General features: G+C 42.8%; 2 protein-coding genes across 15 annotated transcripts in view; one reads left to right on the top strand and one right to left on the bottom strand.

Moving 5' to 3' along the window:
* Positions 1 to 8,252, bottom strand: part of LOC132396664 (uncharacterized) — a 68,710-nt gene extending 60,458 nt beyond the window's left edge. For 2 of the 6 annotated variants that reach the window (XM_059974420.1, XM_059974423.1), the window contains exons 1-2: positions 7,664 to 7,892; positions 7,497 to 7,573 (exon numbers count right to left, since the gene is read on the bottom strand). In XM_059974420.1, the coding sequence (XP_059830403.1) occupies positions 7,497 to 7,573; positions 7,664 to 7,892 (306 nt within the window). Of the gene's footprint in view, positions 1 to 6,714; positions 7,413 to 7,496; positions 7,574 to 7,663; positions 7,893 to 8,094 lie in introns of those variants that run through there. The other 4 variants (XR_009513067.1, XM_059974422.1, XM_059974421.1 and 1 more) reach the window with 4 other exon arrangements.
* LOC132396663 (interleukin-6 receptor subunit beta) overlaps positions 1 to 16,861 on the top strand; it is a 188,553-nt gene that overhangs the window by 105,901 nt on the left and 65,791 nt on the right. Inside the window, exons 1-2 of one of the 9 annotated variants that reach the window (XM_059974411.1) lie at positions 8,013 to 8,151; positions 8,256 to 8,309. The exons of 6 other annotated variants lie outside the window; for them this stretch is intronic. In XM_059974411.1, coding sequence (XP_059830394.1) covers positions 8,103 to 8,151; positions 8,256 to 8,309 — 103 coding nt within the window. In that variant the 5' untranslated portion in view covers positions 8,013 to 8,102. Of the gene's footprint in view, positions 1 to 8,012; positions 8,152 to 8,255; positions 8,310 to 8,335; positions 8,473 to 16,861 lie in introns of those variants that run through there. 2 more of the 9 variants (XM_059974412.1, XM_059974413.1) reach the window with 2 other exon arrangements.

Below are 16,861 nucleotides of genomic sequence, written 5' to 3'. Positions count from 1 at the left end.
TGCCTTGTGTGCCACAGCTCTGGTGACTGGTTTTAAAAAGCACCCCAGGTATAAAGAATGACGCACCTTCGTCAATCGTGGGATTGAGTTCAAGAGCCGAGAGGTAATGTTACAGCTATAAAGGACCTTGGTCAGACCTCATTTGGAGTATTCTGCTCATTTCTGGTCACCTCATTACAGGAAGAATGTGGAAACCATAGGAAGAGTGCAGAGGAGATTTACAAGGATGTTGCCTGGATTGGGGAGCATGCCTTATGAGAATAGGTTGAGTAAACTCAGCCTTTTCTCCTTGGAGCGACGGAGGATGAGAGGTGACTTGATAGAGGTGTATAAGATGATGAGAGGCATTGATCATGTGGATAGTCAGAGGCCTTTTCCTAGGGCTGAAATGGCTAACACCAGAGGGCACAGTTTTAAGGTGCTTGAAAGTAGGTTCAGAGGAGATGTCGGGGTAAGCTTTTTTCACAGAGAGTACATGTAATGGGCTGCCGGCGACGGTGGTGGAGGCAGCTACAATAGGGTAAGAGACTTTTAAGAGACTCCTGGATAGGTACATGGAGCTTAGAAAAATAGAGGGCTGCAGGTAACTCTAGGTAATTTCTAAAGTAAATACATGTTCGGCACAGCATTGTGGGCCAAAGGGCCTGTATTGAGCTGTAGGCTTTCTATGTATCCAGACGTCTGGAGAGTCTCTGACCACATAATTCTTTAGGATAAGGAATGAGGGGGGTACTGGAGTGAGCCTATCTAATAGAGAGATAGGTACATTAGGGAGCCTATTGTCCCAACACATAACCAACAATGTCCTGAAAACACTGCTTACTTGCCCAAGCATAATGCAACATTATGGTATCGAGTGGCAGTGGCAGTTAGACTTAGGGAACCTTCTCTCTCTGAATGAGATTTTAAACCCCAAGCAGAATACAGTACAGTGAAGGAGAGGCACTAAAGCCCTTGGCCAGTGGGCTCTTATTACAGAATTATACAGTGGAAGTGATAGCCTGCCAGAGGATATTGACCTAACTCTGTCATGATAGCACATCTGGTTATGGCAGTGGCTTCCATTTAAAAGGAGAAGAGCTGTCTTTAATAGAACCAGCAGTGGGTCAGCCTAAAAGTACAGTGATTCAGTTGTTACAGGGTTTGGAGTGTGCAGATGAAGGTGCGTGTAGCCAGGTGTGGAAGCTGGATAAGCAGGTGGGGAGTGAGAGATCCAGCATGATCCATAAGGAAATGTTTTTGGCATTGCTCAAAGCTGGGGTCTTGAAGGAGCAAATAAATGGGGTTCCCACCCCCACCCTCTAGGCAATGTGGAGGGAGTACTGCCAAAGGAAGGGAGGGAAAGAGGATATTAATGAGGGTGGGTCATTCTTCAAGCCCTTTCCCGATAAGGCTCCTTTTGCCTTCTACCTGATTCATCGCATTCCATTCAGGATTCTCTATATCCTGCACTGGAGGCATTACAAAGTGCCACAGCTGACCTCCGGGGCAGTGGCTCATGCCTTTGTGCCTCATTCCCATGGGGAAGGGGTCATTTGGCATGCATCGCTTTCCCTGTAAGTGGAGTATGAATGTGTGTGTGTGTGTGTGTGTGTGTGTGTGTGTGTGTGTGTGTGCGTGTGTGTGTGTGTGTGTGTGTGTGTGTGTGTGAGTGTGTGAGTGTGAGTGTGTGTGTGTGTGTGTGTGTGTGTGTGTGTGTGAGTGTGTGAGTGTGAGTGTGTGTGTGTGTGTGTGTGTGTTTTGATTTTAACAGACTGTGTGAAGTTGTTGTTTTCTCTTCTTTTGTTCTTTAGGAAGTGTTTTTTACCCCCTGGGAGAATTAATTGCTTGAAGTTTTGCAATTCCATGCAGCTTCGATGCAAGCCTGGATTTTTTCTGTTTGTCCGACCTGTGTTTTTAGTCTGTTACTTATTTGTTTCCCATGGAATTGGTTTTAGGAATAAACCCAAATTTCACACTGGCCATGTGAAATTTGGGTTAATGGAGTAGAAATCTGGACATCTTTGTTCCTAATATGAAATGAGTGACATTGGCATTGTTATGGATTCAGCAACAATAAATATATGAGTGAGGCAGGGGTTTTTATAACAAATAACACGTTTATTAAACACTGAAAAACAAACCCCCAAAAGTAAACAAACCACTCACCTAACCGGAAATCAGCTGCTGTGCGGCAGCTTACCCAGTTCTTAAAGCGATGTTGCAAAAACAGTTCTTCAAAGTAGTATTGCAAAAGTTCAAAATGCTTAAAGTCCATTTAAGGGAGAGACTTTTTAAAGACGATTTAAATTCTCCTTTACGTCGTGTCGCTTTGATTCCCAGTCGAACTATATATACTTTTCCCACGGAGAATTTACGAAGATGAAATGTAATGGCTTAAAGGCACAGACCTTTCCTTTACAACACTGTACTCAATCCTTTCTGCTATTTCACAGGAATTAACACGAGCACAGTCAACGAATTCCTTCCGAATGAGGATCAAACAAGGTCGAACCTGTTTCACCGTCGAAATCGACTTTCCTCGATCTTTTAACTCCCCACTGATTTTTAACTAGCAGTATTATAAAGAAACTGCTGGCAATGACCTTTTAAACTTTAGGCATTAGATAAAACTCCATCTTTCAACTAAACTGCGTCATAACATTAAATCACGCAGTGGCATGGAGTCAACATGGCAAATCCAGCCACGAACTGCCCCTCCTCACAGGGAGGGGTCTTCCTTTTATACCCTGTAAAAAAACCTGTCACGTGATCTCTACTGGCGGGAAAATGACATCACCATCACAAGACCATTACCTCAAGTCCAGTATAGCTTCAACACCTGTCACATGACAAGTACACCAGTGTCACATGTCACGGGAACGTAACAGCATATAGGGAGCAATTCTAGAAGATGCCTTTGTTTTTGTGTCTAAATACCCGGTGACTAATCATGAGTGAATGCATTTGTATCTCCCTGTTCTACAAAATGGCAAGATGGTGGATGCTGACTTGTGGTGGGAGACCCTATAATACACTCCTGAGGATGATGTTTGAATTTGCACACTTGACCAATGTGTCAGATTGCTGGATTTGTATGAGGACTCCTTATACATCGCGGAAGGGATGCCATTAATATCAATCCATTTGATAACAAACATAGAAACATGGAAACCCTACAGTACAATACAGGCCCTTCAGCTCACAAAGCTGTGCCGAACATGTCCCTACCTTAGAACCACTTAAGCTTTACCTATAGCCCTCTATAAGCTCCAAGTAGCCATTCAGGAGTCTCTTAAAAGACCCTATCGTTTCAGCCTCCACCACCACCGCTGGCAGCCCATTCCACACACTCACCGCTTTCTGTGTGAAAAACTGACCCCTGACATTCCCTCTGTACCTACTTCCAAGCACCTTAAAACGTGCTTCTCTCATGCTAGCCAATTCAGCCCTGGGGAAAAGACTCTGACTATCCACATGATCAATGCCGCTCATTATCTTGTACACCTCTATTAAGTCACCTCTCATTTCCCGTCACTCCAAGAAGAAAAGGCCAAGTTCACTCAACCTACACTCATAATGCACGCTCCCCAATCCGGGCAACATCCTTGTAAATCTCCTCTGCACTCTTTCTATGGTTTTCACGTCCTTCCTACAGTGAGGCGACCAGAACTGAGCACAGTGCTCCAAGTGGGGTCTGACCGGAGTCCTATATCGCTGCAATATTACCTCTCAGCTCTAAAACTCAATCCCACGATTGATGAAGGCCAACACACCGTATGCCTTCTTAACCACAGAGTCAACCTGCACAGCAGCTTTGAGTGTCCTATGGACTCAGACCCCAAGATCCCTCTGATCCTCCACACTTTCAACAGTCTTACCATTAATACTATATTCTGCCATCATATTTGACCTACCAAAATGAACCACTTCACACTTACCTGGGTTGAACTCCATCTGCCACTTCTCAGCCCAGTTTTGCATCCTATCAATGTCCTGTTGTAACCTTTGACAGCCCTCCACACTATCCACAACATCCCCAACCTTTGTGTCATCAGCAAATTTATTAACCCATCCCTCCACTTCCTCATCCAAGTCATTTATAAAAATCGCAGAGTAGGGGTCCCAGATCAGAACCCTAAGGCACACCACTAGTCACCGGCCTCCATGCAGAATATGACCCGTCTTCAACCACTCTTTGCTTCTGTGGGCAAGCCAGTTCTGGATCCACAAAGCAATGTCCCCTTGGATCCCATGCCTCCTTACTTTCTCAATAAGCCTTGCATGGGGTACCTTATCAAATGCCTTGCTGAAATCCAAGGAAACAGACTGTTGGTAGAAGTTATTTGGCTTCTTGGGTTTTGGCATTCAGCTTTGGAGGAGCTGGGAGGGAGTAGTCTACTCCAACCAACCTCGACCCACAGTATGGTAGCAACCTTAAGGGACTTGAGCCTTAATAGCCCTCGATGGAGTAAGTGCTTTAGGGCTAGCATTTCCCTACATATCATTTGTTTAACTGGAAGGTCTCACCTCATCAAGTGATTTCCCCATCTGACAGGGAATGTTGGTATGTTGAGTACAGGCACAAGTCAGTGAAATGGCGAATGTGAGCAGGATCAGTATCCTGGGTTGGCTGTGTCTATGCCAAAAGGTGTTGTGAAGGTGGGCACCCATTGGACGCTGGATGGCACTTTCAGGGTGGTGCAACTGATGTGAGGTGCCATATGTACACCACCCCCGTGCCCTGGATGAGCATCTTGCCCTTGCTGGTTGGTTAGTAAGACGGCTACTACAGAGGAAGGAATGATAACCTTTCTCAACGTGGTATGGCCAGACTGTCCAGGAACCACTATCAATGGCCTTCGATTACCTGCTCACAAGGAAAGGTGGTACTTGTGCTGTTATTGGTCAAGAATGCTGCGCCTACATTCCTGATGAGCTGGGGAACATCATTCACCTGGCTGGTCACATCTGAGATCAGTGTATAAGGTTAAGCTATGACACTTCGGGGGAAGGTTGGTGCTTACTTGGGGAGCAGTGAGCCTGGTAGACTAATATCGTACACTAGGAGGGGGTGACTATTGGGTTTACAGTATTGGATTTTGTACCTTTGTGTTTTATACATAGTGGGGATTTGCAAGGGTCATTCTAGTTTGAGGGTCAAATTGTCATAGTGTCGCTACTTTTGAAGGGTGGTGTGTCAAGTGGAGGTGAGGCCAGTCGAAAGTCGTTTCTTCTGTGTTGGCGTTTATATATGTACGCAGTTCGTTCCCATTGGCCGCCTTGTGTACCACAGCTCTGGTGTCTGGTTTCAAATACCACTGGTATAAAGATTAGTACATTGGGCAGGCTTTCTCTCTTTCCTTTGTCCCTACTGAGGGACAGAGCAAAGTGGTGATGGTGCTTGCATCTTTGGAAACAGCTCTATTTCTATCTTTGATATCTCTGAGATCGGCTTCAGGGTGCTGGATTTTCCTTGCTCTGGAGAGGCTGATTCAAGGCTGGTACCCCTGACTGAGGTGTTGTGGGAGAACATGGAACATCAGGGAGCAGCAGGTTAGCTGCCGGGGGCTGTGTGTCCAGAGACTTGAGATCTCTGGGCGCAGAGCTCAGAAAACGTGACGCACTGGACTTTTAACATCATAAATCAGCGAGTTGTTTGTTATGTCTCCCTCTCGCTGTGAAATGAGGACGCCCCTTTTTCCCTTATTAGGGAGAGAGAGAGCCTGTGGTATGTTGAAAAGGTGTGGTATGTCGAAAAGGTATGTTAAAAGGTGAACGAGCAGCCTTTCCGGTACTGCAAGTCTGTGTCTTTCTTGATGCTTTGCTGCACGACTGAGTGCTCGGTGGGGGGGGGGGGGTGGGGGCTGATGCTTTTTTGCTGGTGGGGATGATCGTTGCCTTGCTGCTGTTTGTGCAAGGGAGGGGAGAGTGGGGGTGGAGGGGGGGGGCTTTAGGGTTCCAAGGTTTAACTGTCATTCATTCTTTGGGGCACTCCTCTGTTTTCATGGATGTTTGTGAAGGAAAAGAATTTCAGGACGTAGTTTGTGTGTATTCCTCTGACATTAAATGTACTTACTGAAACCTAGGGCATGCTTCACAGAACCATTGGAGAGGTATGCTCTACGTGCACTTTCAGACAGGCATCTGTTTGTTGAATATTTAGTTTTGGAGTTTGTGTAACTTGGGGCGACTTGATGTTTTGTTGAACTTTTTACCATTTGTAAATAAATTATTAATGTGCTTATTCATAGTCAGTGTCTTCTGTCTCACTCACCAAACCCGTGAACCTACTTCTATGTTACAGTCGGATAGGTTTCAATGAGATCTCGTTCTTCTAAACTCCAGTGAGTACAGACCCAGAGCCAACAAACCCTCCTCATATGTTAACCCTTTAATTCTCAGAATCATTCTCGAGAACCTCCTGTGGACCCTCTCCAATGCCAGCACATCTCTTCTTAGTTAAGGGGCCCAAAACTGCTCACAATATTCCAAGTGCAGTGTGACCAATGCCTTATAAAGCCTGAGCATTACATCCTTGCTTTTACGTTCTAGTCCTCTTGAACTGAATGATAGCATTGCATTTGCCTTCCTCACCACTAACTCAACCTGCAAGTTAACCTTTAGGGAAACCCTGCATGAGGATTCCCAAGTCCCGTTGCACCTCTGTTTTTGAATTCTCTTCCTGTTTAGAAATTAGCCTTTATTCCTTCCACTGAAGTGTATGAGTGCACACTTCGCTACCTCTTGTTGCATCTGCCACTTCTTTGCCCGCTCTCCCAATCCATCTAAGTCTTTCTGTGGACTCTCTGCTTCTTCAACACTATCTGCTGCACCACCTCTCTTTGAATTGTCCACAGACTTGGCCATAAAACCATCAGTTCCATCATCCAAATCGTTAACGTATAGTATGAAAATAAATGGGGCCAACACCAACCGCTGTGGAACAGCACTAGTCACCAACAGTAAAGCAGATGACAGAAATGCATTGTTAGTGGTTAAGTGAGTGGAGGTGATGTTAATGATGGATGAAGCCATGACTTGTCATCATTTTTACTTTTTAATGGCACTACCAGAATCTCTCAGGATTGTGTCTATGTTTTTAATGACCCTGCATTTGTGTACTGTTACAAACACAGCTGTGTTATATAGTTAGTCACTAGTAGGAACAGCAAAATTAGAAGTAGGCCATCAGCCCCATAGAGCCTCATCTGCTATTTATCAGGATCATGGCTGATCTTCTCCTCAACTCCAGTATCCTGCAGTATACCAGGATCTGTAAGAAGAACCGTTAGATCGCCCCCCCCCTCCTCAAACCCCGCTGAACCCTCCACACCCAAGAAACACAAGCCTGTTCACTGCAACTCATCCTTGTAGTTTAACTGTTTTAGCAGGTGTTTTCCTGGTGAATCTGCAGAATGATCATTGGACTCCTGTTATGAGATCAAAGTTCTGTCACTTTCAAAATAATAATCTTTTACTGAAAAACAGCTTGTAAAATGGCAACTATTCAATACCTGGAATGATGAGCAAGGGCAAGGATGTAATGAGGCTTCAGTGGGAGGTATATATATATTCGCAGGTTGCTGTGGATCTGAAATAAGAAAGAGAAGTTGTTTGAACCACTCAGCCGGGCAGATAGTATCTGATAAGTAAGAATTAAAAAAAAAGTAGATAAGCTCACAATATATTTCAGAAGCAACAATCTGCCGGAGGAATTCAGCGGGTCGAGCCGAGACGTTTCGGGTCTCGTACCTGAAACTTTTCGCAGGATTACAATTTCTGACGGATTCGTGAACGAGCGGTGGAATAACCCCATGGCAGAATACTCGAAAGGACTGGGTGCTCAGGAGGAGGGGAGAGCCGGCGGAGTGAATCATGTGTAAAAAGAGAATGAGTTTGGGGGCGTACATGCAGATCCCGCCTCCCGGGCCGCCAGAGCAAAGACAAGTGAAGAGCGGCGGCTGTTTTCCACCAGGCGGTCTCGACCCTGAGCGCTTCAGCTAGGTGGACCTGTTCTTCAAAGTGTTCGGGCATTGGCGGCTGTCTGATTCCCGCTGAATAGCTGAGGGGTAACCGTTTTAAAGCCGCCCGCCCCTCTGTGGGAAAACTCACGGGGCAGGATGGACCGAGTTGTCCCGCTGGTTCTCCTCGCCTCTCTTCTCATTACAGGTGAGACTTTAACCCGCCGAAGTCGCCCTTCCCGCTGAGCTTTCGGCGACGAACCGGTCCCCTCACAGCGCAATTACCCCCGTTCTCGTTTTATTCTCTTTTAGGATATTCCCAAAGCATGAGAAATTGTGAACACGGGTCGGTGCCCGGATCTGAAGGTAAGTTCTGTGCATGATCTTTCTTTCCTCCGGAGACCAGCGTACAGCGCGGCGGCACTTGTCCGCAGCGTTTGAACATGCGCCACATCTTCTGTGCACACTTACGCGTGGCTTTTCGGATGCATGTTTGAAGTCTCTTTTTGTCCGACTGGGTCTGCTGAAGGTACTGTAATGCTGAACCTGTAGCTCGCGTTGTTTGCTGAATTCTTAAAAGTGCTTACGCGAATCCTTCTGGGGAACACGCGGGAGTAGTGGAGGGCTAACGTGCGCTGCTGGCTGTCAACAACGAATCACCCCTGGATTCACTGCGCTCCATTTTATTTAAATTTACTTGTTCGAAATAAAGGGTGAAAGATGATTTTTAAAAAAAAATCAGCGTAACCGACCCCGATCTGACGATTGGGCCGGGGTGGTTCTGAAGTTATTGGGTAGGAGCACGCCAACCCGACAGACGAACTCATTCTCTCACCCAGCACACATTTATAGCATTTTCTAATTTTCGATCATGTTTTTCCGTCGCGCCAGTGACAAAGACAAATCGTCCCATTTGCTTCTCGCCCTAGAGCGCTGTATCTATTTTCCCTTTCTCGTATGGGTCTACCCGATTTCAGAAAGTTATAGATGCGTCTACTTCCCCCGTCCCACACGCATACATGCCGCTGAGATCACGACAATTTTTAGCGCAATAGACAAATCCTTTGCCGATTCTAAATGCCCATTCTTGGTGTGCTCTGTAAGGTTCCATTCAGTGGAAATGTTTATACAATACTTCCCGCATCAGCATCTTTAGTGATTCCAAACACCACCTTCTCTGCTCTAAGGTTAAACCGTATCAACTTTCGTTGGAACAACATTGCTATTTTGTGCTTTTATGAAAATGTTTGATGCTTACAAATTTGTTTCAGTTCTGTTGTGGCGCTGCATTCCAACTAAAAATTTTGTAACATGCTCCAGGATAACCCATTCGTTAAAAAAGGTTGTCCTCAGCCTATCTATTGCCTGTGTTACTGACCTGTTCTTGTAGCTTTCATGACAAGCAGTGGTAACTAATTAATAAGTTTGTCAACAAACATTTGTTTGCATTCCTCCAGAACCACTCCAGATTTCAATCTAGTCTTGGTCCAAATAGACAGGGAGTTGAATTCCATGATGTGAGCAAAAACAGTGCATTTGCTAATTGGGACATCAAAGAGCCCCAGTGAAACTGATCTCAGTTGAGATCTGATAGTTACCTCTCTTGGCTGAAGTCATCAAGCAGAGAAGGAATTAAACCTAAAATTTTGGAAATACTCACAGGGTTGGGCAGCATCTGTTGAAGAAGAAATTCAATGAATGTTTCAGATTATTGTCTGCCTATATCGCACAAAGAAAACACTTGCTGTACAACAGTATCACAATTGAGTCCTAAGCCATCATTGGAGATTTTTTCAGGGAAGTGTCCATGGGCCACTTATCTTTACCTGCTTCATTTAATCAATTTTTTCCTTGTCACTGGGTCAGAAGTAGGGTGGGTCAATAACAATAAAACCGTTTCCAGTTCCGGTTAGATGATGAACTGGTTGGTGTCCACTCAATATTCTATTCAGGGTGGGAAACATTCACACTGCCCTTATGTCAGATGAGTTCCTTCAAATGGAGAGAGTTTAGTCATCTTTCTTTAGATCTAGTAGTATTTTCCTAGTGACAAAAGTCTTGAAGTAACAGTACCAGGATTTTGTTGGGGGATTGGCCTAAAAGAGGTGGAGGAAACTTCACTGACTAGAAATACAACTGAACCAGCTGCAGTAACTTCAAGAGGTGATCAGAGGCAGGATATCCCATGGGGAGCTGACTGTCTCAGTGAAATATAGTGAGGAGTATGAAGGTGTACTCTCCTTTTAATCCGATTCAGATTTATTTACCACATGGACTTTGAAATATACAGTGAAATGCGCCAAAGGTTCAGAAGTTCCTTTATTAGGTATACAACTTGAAATTCTTCTGGTCCAGGTAGCCATGAAGGCAAGAAAGAAAAGAAATGCAGCATACTTATCAACCCCAAAAAATCACTCCTCTCCACAAAAAATAATGAAATCTCTAATTTCCTCCTTCCACACAAAAAAAAACAGACAAAATAGAGTAGGCACACCAACCCCTAAATCCCCCTCCCCACATGAAAGAACAAGAACGATCAGGTGAATAACACAGAATATATAAAATTATAAGACTGAAAAAAGTCCACGGTCAAGTCCACATCCAAAATGCAGAAAACCTGGGGAATACTCTCTGGGCCCAGCAGCAAACATTCCCCTCTCCGTAGCAGAGCAGCTGGTGCTCACCTTCCGCACTTGCCTTGATGCTTCCATCTGTCTCGTTGCTTTAATCAGCACACAATGGAGCAAAATGGAGTCGAACAATGGCTAGCGTTCTGTCCCGCAGCCTTCTTGCCACAAAGTTCATTTGTGTTAACAACCAACACTATGTAAGGATGTGCTGGGGACAGCCCGCAAATGCTGCCACACATCCTGGCACCAACATAGCATGCCCACAAGTGCCAGACAGAACAATACAGAATACAATAAAATAGAATTTAACAAGCAACAACAACAGCAAAACAAATCCATTTCTTTCCTTCCAACCACCCTGCAGTCCTCCTACTTCAACATCAAGTTGGCTGCAATTGAAATTACACTAACAATGTCTACCCCTACGACATGCTCATTGGCTGTTTATATGCCACCTCAAACATCATTTCCCTCCTGATAAACACACAAAGGCAATCGTGTCTACAATTTACATGTCAGTGCTTTAAATGGTTCCTCACAAACCTGGGAGAAAGAAACAAGGGCAACATCATCTATAGGTTCCCTGCAAGTCTCATGGCATCTTGAGCATAAGAGATCTGCAGATGCTGGAAATCCAGAGGAACACACAAAATGCTGGAGGAACTCAGTAAGCCAGGCAGCATCTGTGGAGGGCAATAAACGGTCAACAGTTTAGGCCAATACCCTTCATCAAGACTGGAAAGGAGGGGGGAAAGCCAGAGGCCAGCACCTTACTGGCTTCTTCCCCCTTCCTTTCCAGTCCTGACAAATGGTCTCAATCTGAAACGATGACTGTTTATTCCCCTCCATAGATTCTGCACTGTATACTGATTGGGGTTTTCCTCTCACTGCACATCATTGTATCAAAATTCAGAAAATACAAAGCTAACAACATTCTCAGTGGTGGTTCCAAAATAAAATTCCTTAACGACAGCAAGATGGCCACTGCATAGTTCACCAATGTTTGATTTGTTAATAATGTCCATATCCCATGTGAATAAATATCTTCAACTACAGTTACAATGATTGGGTCTGCTGTACACGTCCTGAATCAACAATCTCAGAATACTCACACCCAGAAAAACAACAAGGGCAGAAGGTGAATTAGAACAGTAATTCACAAACCGTTATGACTTGGAAATAAATTGATGTTCCTGTACTTTTTTATATCACCATCCAGCAGGACTGAGAAAGCCTTCAACAGAATTGCAAGAGTTATATAGTTAGAGTGATACAGCATGCAAGCAGATAATTCTCTCTACAGATGTTGCCTGCCTTATTGAATATTTCAGACTTTTTCTGTTTTTCCCAGATCATTTAACATGGCTGGTCTGACAGTAACTCCCGTACACTCTCAGAAAAACTATTGATTAAAAAAAATAGATACACCAATAAGACTGCATATAATAATATTTTAGAAAGTCAACAATATATTTTGCTTTCATTTTGTATATATTTGATTAACTTGCTGATGAATCAGGCTTACCTTATGGACAAAGAATAGAGTACATTTATCAAGTCAAGTCAAGTCACTTTTTATTGCTATTTCAGCCATAATTGCTGGTACAGTACACAGTAAAAATGAGATGGTGTTTTTTCAGGACCATGCTGTTATATGAAACAGTACAAAAACTACACTGAACTACGTAAAACAACACAAAAAAACTACACTGGACTACAGACCTACCCAGGACTGCATAAAGTGCACAAAACAGTGCAGGCATTACAATAAATAATAAACAAGACAATAGGCACAGTAGAGGGCAGTAAGTTGGTGTCAGTCCAGGCTCTGGGTATTGAGGAGTCTGATGGCCTGGGTGGAAGAAACTTACATAGTCCGGCCATGAGAGCCCGAATGCTTTGGTGCCTTTTCCCAGATGGCAGGAGGGAGAAGAGTTTGTATGAGGGGTGTGTGGGGTCCTTCATAATGCTGGGTAATACGGGGTATTCAGGTCTGGGTGGGTGAACCCAGATCTGTAAAAATGAAGGTGGCTATGGGAGACTTTGAATAAACAGTTAGCATTCATTCTTACTATCAATTTACTTACAAATGATTTTAGATAGCAAAATTTGATGCATTTGCAAATTTTTTTTCAATAGTTCATCTTGGTGTAAAAGGTTAAGTGAATTTTCATTACATGTATTAAACTTTTGATTAAAATGCATCACACTGAATGAACTGAGTTTTTCATGTTGATGACCAGCTACAACAGGCTGTTATGTACACCAGAAAAGTGTTTGTAACACTGGATTGACATTTACAGTATAATAATTTTCTTAGATTTGTGAATTATATCATATTAAGCATGTTAACTGTGAAATCAGACAAAATACTATTTGTTATGTTAATCCACTGCTTCTTCAGTTCAAGAAGGTTTCAAGGAATGAAAGTAGCATTTGCAGTTTTTACACACACACATTATACTTCCTGAGTGCAGCACTATGTGGTTTTTCAGTTGTCTCTGTTTTATCATCCAGACAACGAATCTTTAACTAATGATAATGCCTTTGGATTTTATTAATCAGTTATTTTTCAAGGAGCCAGCTCTTTTGCTGTCTTATGAATTTTATGAAATAATGTTGTAAGCTTTGCTTAGCTTATATTCAATAAATGCAGATATTTTTAATGCCACAAGAAGGGTGAGAGGATTGCCATTTGACAATGGAACTACAGAAGGTAAAAGTAAAAATAAATGAAAGGTCAATTATACATGGACCAAGAAATAACGTTCATACACTCTACAGATTCTCAAAATATTTGCATTCAACTGTGACAAGTATTAGTAAAGAGAAGATATACTTCCTAATGATTTGTAATTAATATTCATTGTCATGCTGTAATGTTTTAAATAGGCTGCTTTAATAGTTTCTAATTTGACAGCACAATTTGCAAAATTCACTGTGAGTTTAGTTTTGAGAGGGAGTTCACAATTTAATCCTTGGTCATTACTCATTTAGTCATTAGTTACTTTCTGACTTTGACTATACATAACTATCTTTAGTCAATTTACATTATATTTTTGCACAGCTGCAACTGCTATGCATGTGGCATCTCATCGACGTGGAATATGTTAGACAATTGAGATGGAATACTGTAGAGCTGATATCCAGGTCTCACTGGTGATGGCTGTCTTCTTCCACTGTTGTACTCAATTGTTGCTTTAGCTGCAGCTGGTGCAGATCTAATTCTAACAGATTAATGGCTTCACAGAAAGGATGCTGTATAATCTTTAAATCAATGTTAGAAAAATATTTCACTGCTCTGTTGCATCTTATTTACAATTAGATGTTCCAAAGGCGAAAGGCAAGATATATGCAAAGATCTGGAATTCTGCTACTCCTGGTTTGAATACTTTTAGTAGCTTCATAGTATCTATCTAATTACATTGCTCTGGAAATGCTACAAATTGGGCTGCAAAAAATTTAGTCAACTTGTTTATTTCTTATTCTAAAGACTTTACCAACTTGCACTGAACATAGCAACACACACAAAGTGCTGGACCGACATTCCAAGCCCTTTACAATCTAATGATTTTCTTAAATTTATGAATTATACCATATTAATCATGCTGTGAATTTAGACAGGAACCAGAATGTCAACTGTACTTTTTTCTATAGGTGCTGCCTGGTCTGTTGGGTTCCTCCTGCATTTTGTGTGTGTTGCTTGGATTTCTTGCATCTGCAGATTCTCTCTTGTTTGCTCTGAACATAATTTATTTCCTTTAATTAAGATTTGTTGACGAGTGACAGAATAGTGTAATACTTGTGTCAGTGTGCTTCCAATAGTGAACCTCCACTGTTAGTAAACACAAGGAAATCTGCAGATGCTGGAAATTCAAACAACAACACACACAAAATGCTGGTGGAACACATCAGGCCAGGCAGCATCTATCAGCATAGTGAACATAAACAACCTGAGATCTCTTCACTTAGCGGGGCAAAGGTTTTGAGTAATGGATAAAGTATTTAGAGGAAATGTGAAAATCTTTAAACCCTTCTGTGGGTAGAAGCTAGAATGCAGGGCCTGAATCAGTATAGGAAACAGGGGAACTCCCAGAACATTTAAATATCTGGACAATCATTTTAATGCTATGGCAGACAGGACAACAGACATACTGTTGGTAGATGAAATCAGTACTGAGAATTGAAATATTATCACATGTACTGAGAAACAGTGTAAAACTTAGTTTTGCAAGCCATCCATACAGATAATTTTAAACCACGAGTGCATCAAAGCAGCATTTCCTTCATCTTTTGCACATCTGCACTCGCCCCATCATCCTGCTGTTATAAAAATAGGGTTCCCCTTGTCCTTACCTATTGCCCCATGGTCCACCATATCCAGCGCATCATTATCTGTAACTATCACCATCTCCAATGGGATTCTATCACTAAGCAAATCTCCCAGCCCCCTTCTACTCTCTGTGCAGGGATCACTCTACATGACCCCATTGTCTACTCATCCCTGCCCACTAATTTCCCTGCTTACAAGTATGACAAATGCTAAACCTGCTCCTACAACTTATCATTCAGGGCCCCAGACAGTCCTTCCAGGTGAGGTGGCACTTCGTCTGTAAGTCTGTTGGGATCATCTACTGGCTCTGGTGTGGCCTCTTCTATAATTGATGAGTCCCAATGCGGACTGGAGTTTCCTTTGTTATGTGTGTCACAAATGGCAGGAGATCACGTTCCTACATCACGTTGCTGGATGTGTGTCACAGTGTGTCAGTGGCTATCCATTTCACTTTCACTTCCCATTTCCATTCCGACATGATGAGACCAAACTGAGGTTGGAGGAGCAACCTCACCCGGCTAGCCTCCAACCTGATGGCATGAACTTTGATTTCTCTAACCAAAGGTAATTTATTTCCCTCACTCCTTACTTCTTCACTCCCCCCCACCTTCTCATTCTGGCTTCTGCCCCCCTTCTTTTCCAGTCCTGACGAGGAAGCACAGTCTGAGATGCCAGCTGTTTATTCCCCTTCATAGATGCAGCCTGACTTGTGGAGTGCCTCCAGAATTTTGCATGTATTGCAGAATATTGTTTTGTGTTACAGTTATAGAGGAAGTGCTGTGCAGGTGGACAATAAGGTGCAAGGGCCATGATGAGGTAGGTTGTCAGGTTAAGAGTTCTTCTTCAACATATAGGAAGTCCATTGGAGGGTTTTATAACAGTATAATGGAAGCAGCCCTTAAATGTGGTGCCACGTCTTTTCTCACCTTTCTATATGTACTCAACAATTGTCAGACTATTCGGGATCTTTGCTTTGTATCTGCCTGTAAGCAGACTAAACTAGAGTCATACAGCGTGTGCTATATGACTCTATGACACTAATAAAAATTGTTGCTGGACAACCACAGTCTTCCAAAAATTAATGCCTTTGATGGGAAACCACAGGCAGCAAGTTATTCCTTCACCTGATTTAAGTAAAAATCTATGTCGTAAAAATTTAAAATCCAGGTCAGGCAGCTTTGGTGGACAGAGAAATGAAAGAAACAATGTTAATGTTTTGGGTTGAAGTCTTCGTAAGAACTGTGGACAGTTAGATATAAAGATTATAAGTTGCACTAAAGGGAAGGAGGGAAGAAACTATTAAATGGAAGGACTACGGGATAGGATGGGAACCAGGGGAGATTGAGTGACGGAAGTGACAGTGATGTCTGAAAGACCATGGTAAAGGCTACAGGATAACAAAGGGTTATGTTTATGAGGAGATGAATGTACTCACATTGCCAAAAGTGAATAAGAAAAAAAAATAATCAGTATTGATACTGGGTGATATAAGCCTGCAGTGACTCATTACCCTGAATTGTTGTTGAGTCATTGTTGAGTCCAGGAGATTGTAAATGCACCAAATCCGAAGATGATATGTTGATCTTTAAGTTTACACTGGACTTCATTAGAACAATATAGAATGTTAAAAACAGAGAGGCCACAGTGGAATGGAGAATTAAATTTAAAGGTATCTGGTAGCTCAATCCTCTTGGTGACAGGTTTATCTAATCTAGTGAAGACTGTTCTCTATATCAAATGAATGAAATTGGAAAAATGAAGGGAGTAGCTTTGTTACATGGAGATTGCATCTGCGACTTTGGAATTCAGGAGGAGAGGCAGTAAAAAGATTAGTGCTGCATTTCCAGTGGTTGTGTGAAAAGGTGCTATGAAGAGAGTGGATGTTGAAGAGATGGAAGAGTGCAACAAGCATTGGGGAGAGGACCATTCTTTTAAGGGCATGAGAACAAGTATTT

The sequence above is a fragment of the Hypanus sabinus genome, chromosome 7 (genome assembly GCF_030144855.1).
Source record: "Hypanus sabinus isolate sHypSab1 chromosome 7, sHypSab1.hap1, whole genome shotgun sequence".
Classification (NCBI taxonomy): Eukaryota; Metazoa; Chordata; class Chondrichthyes; order Myliobatiformes; family Dasyatidae; genus Hypanus; species Hypanus sabinus.
The sequence above is the reverse complement of the archived record's forward strand: the minus strand, read 5'-3'. Positions and strand labels throughout refer to the sequence as shown.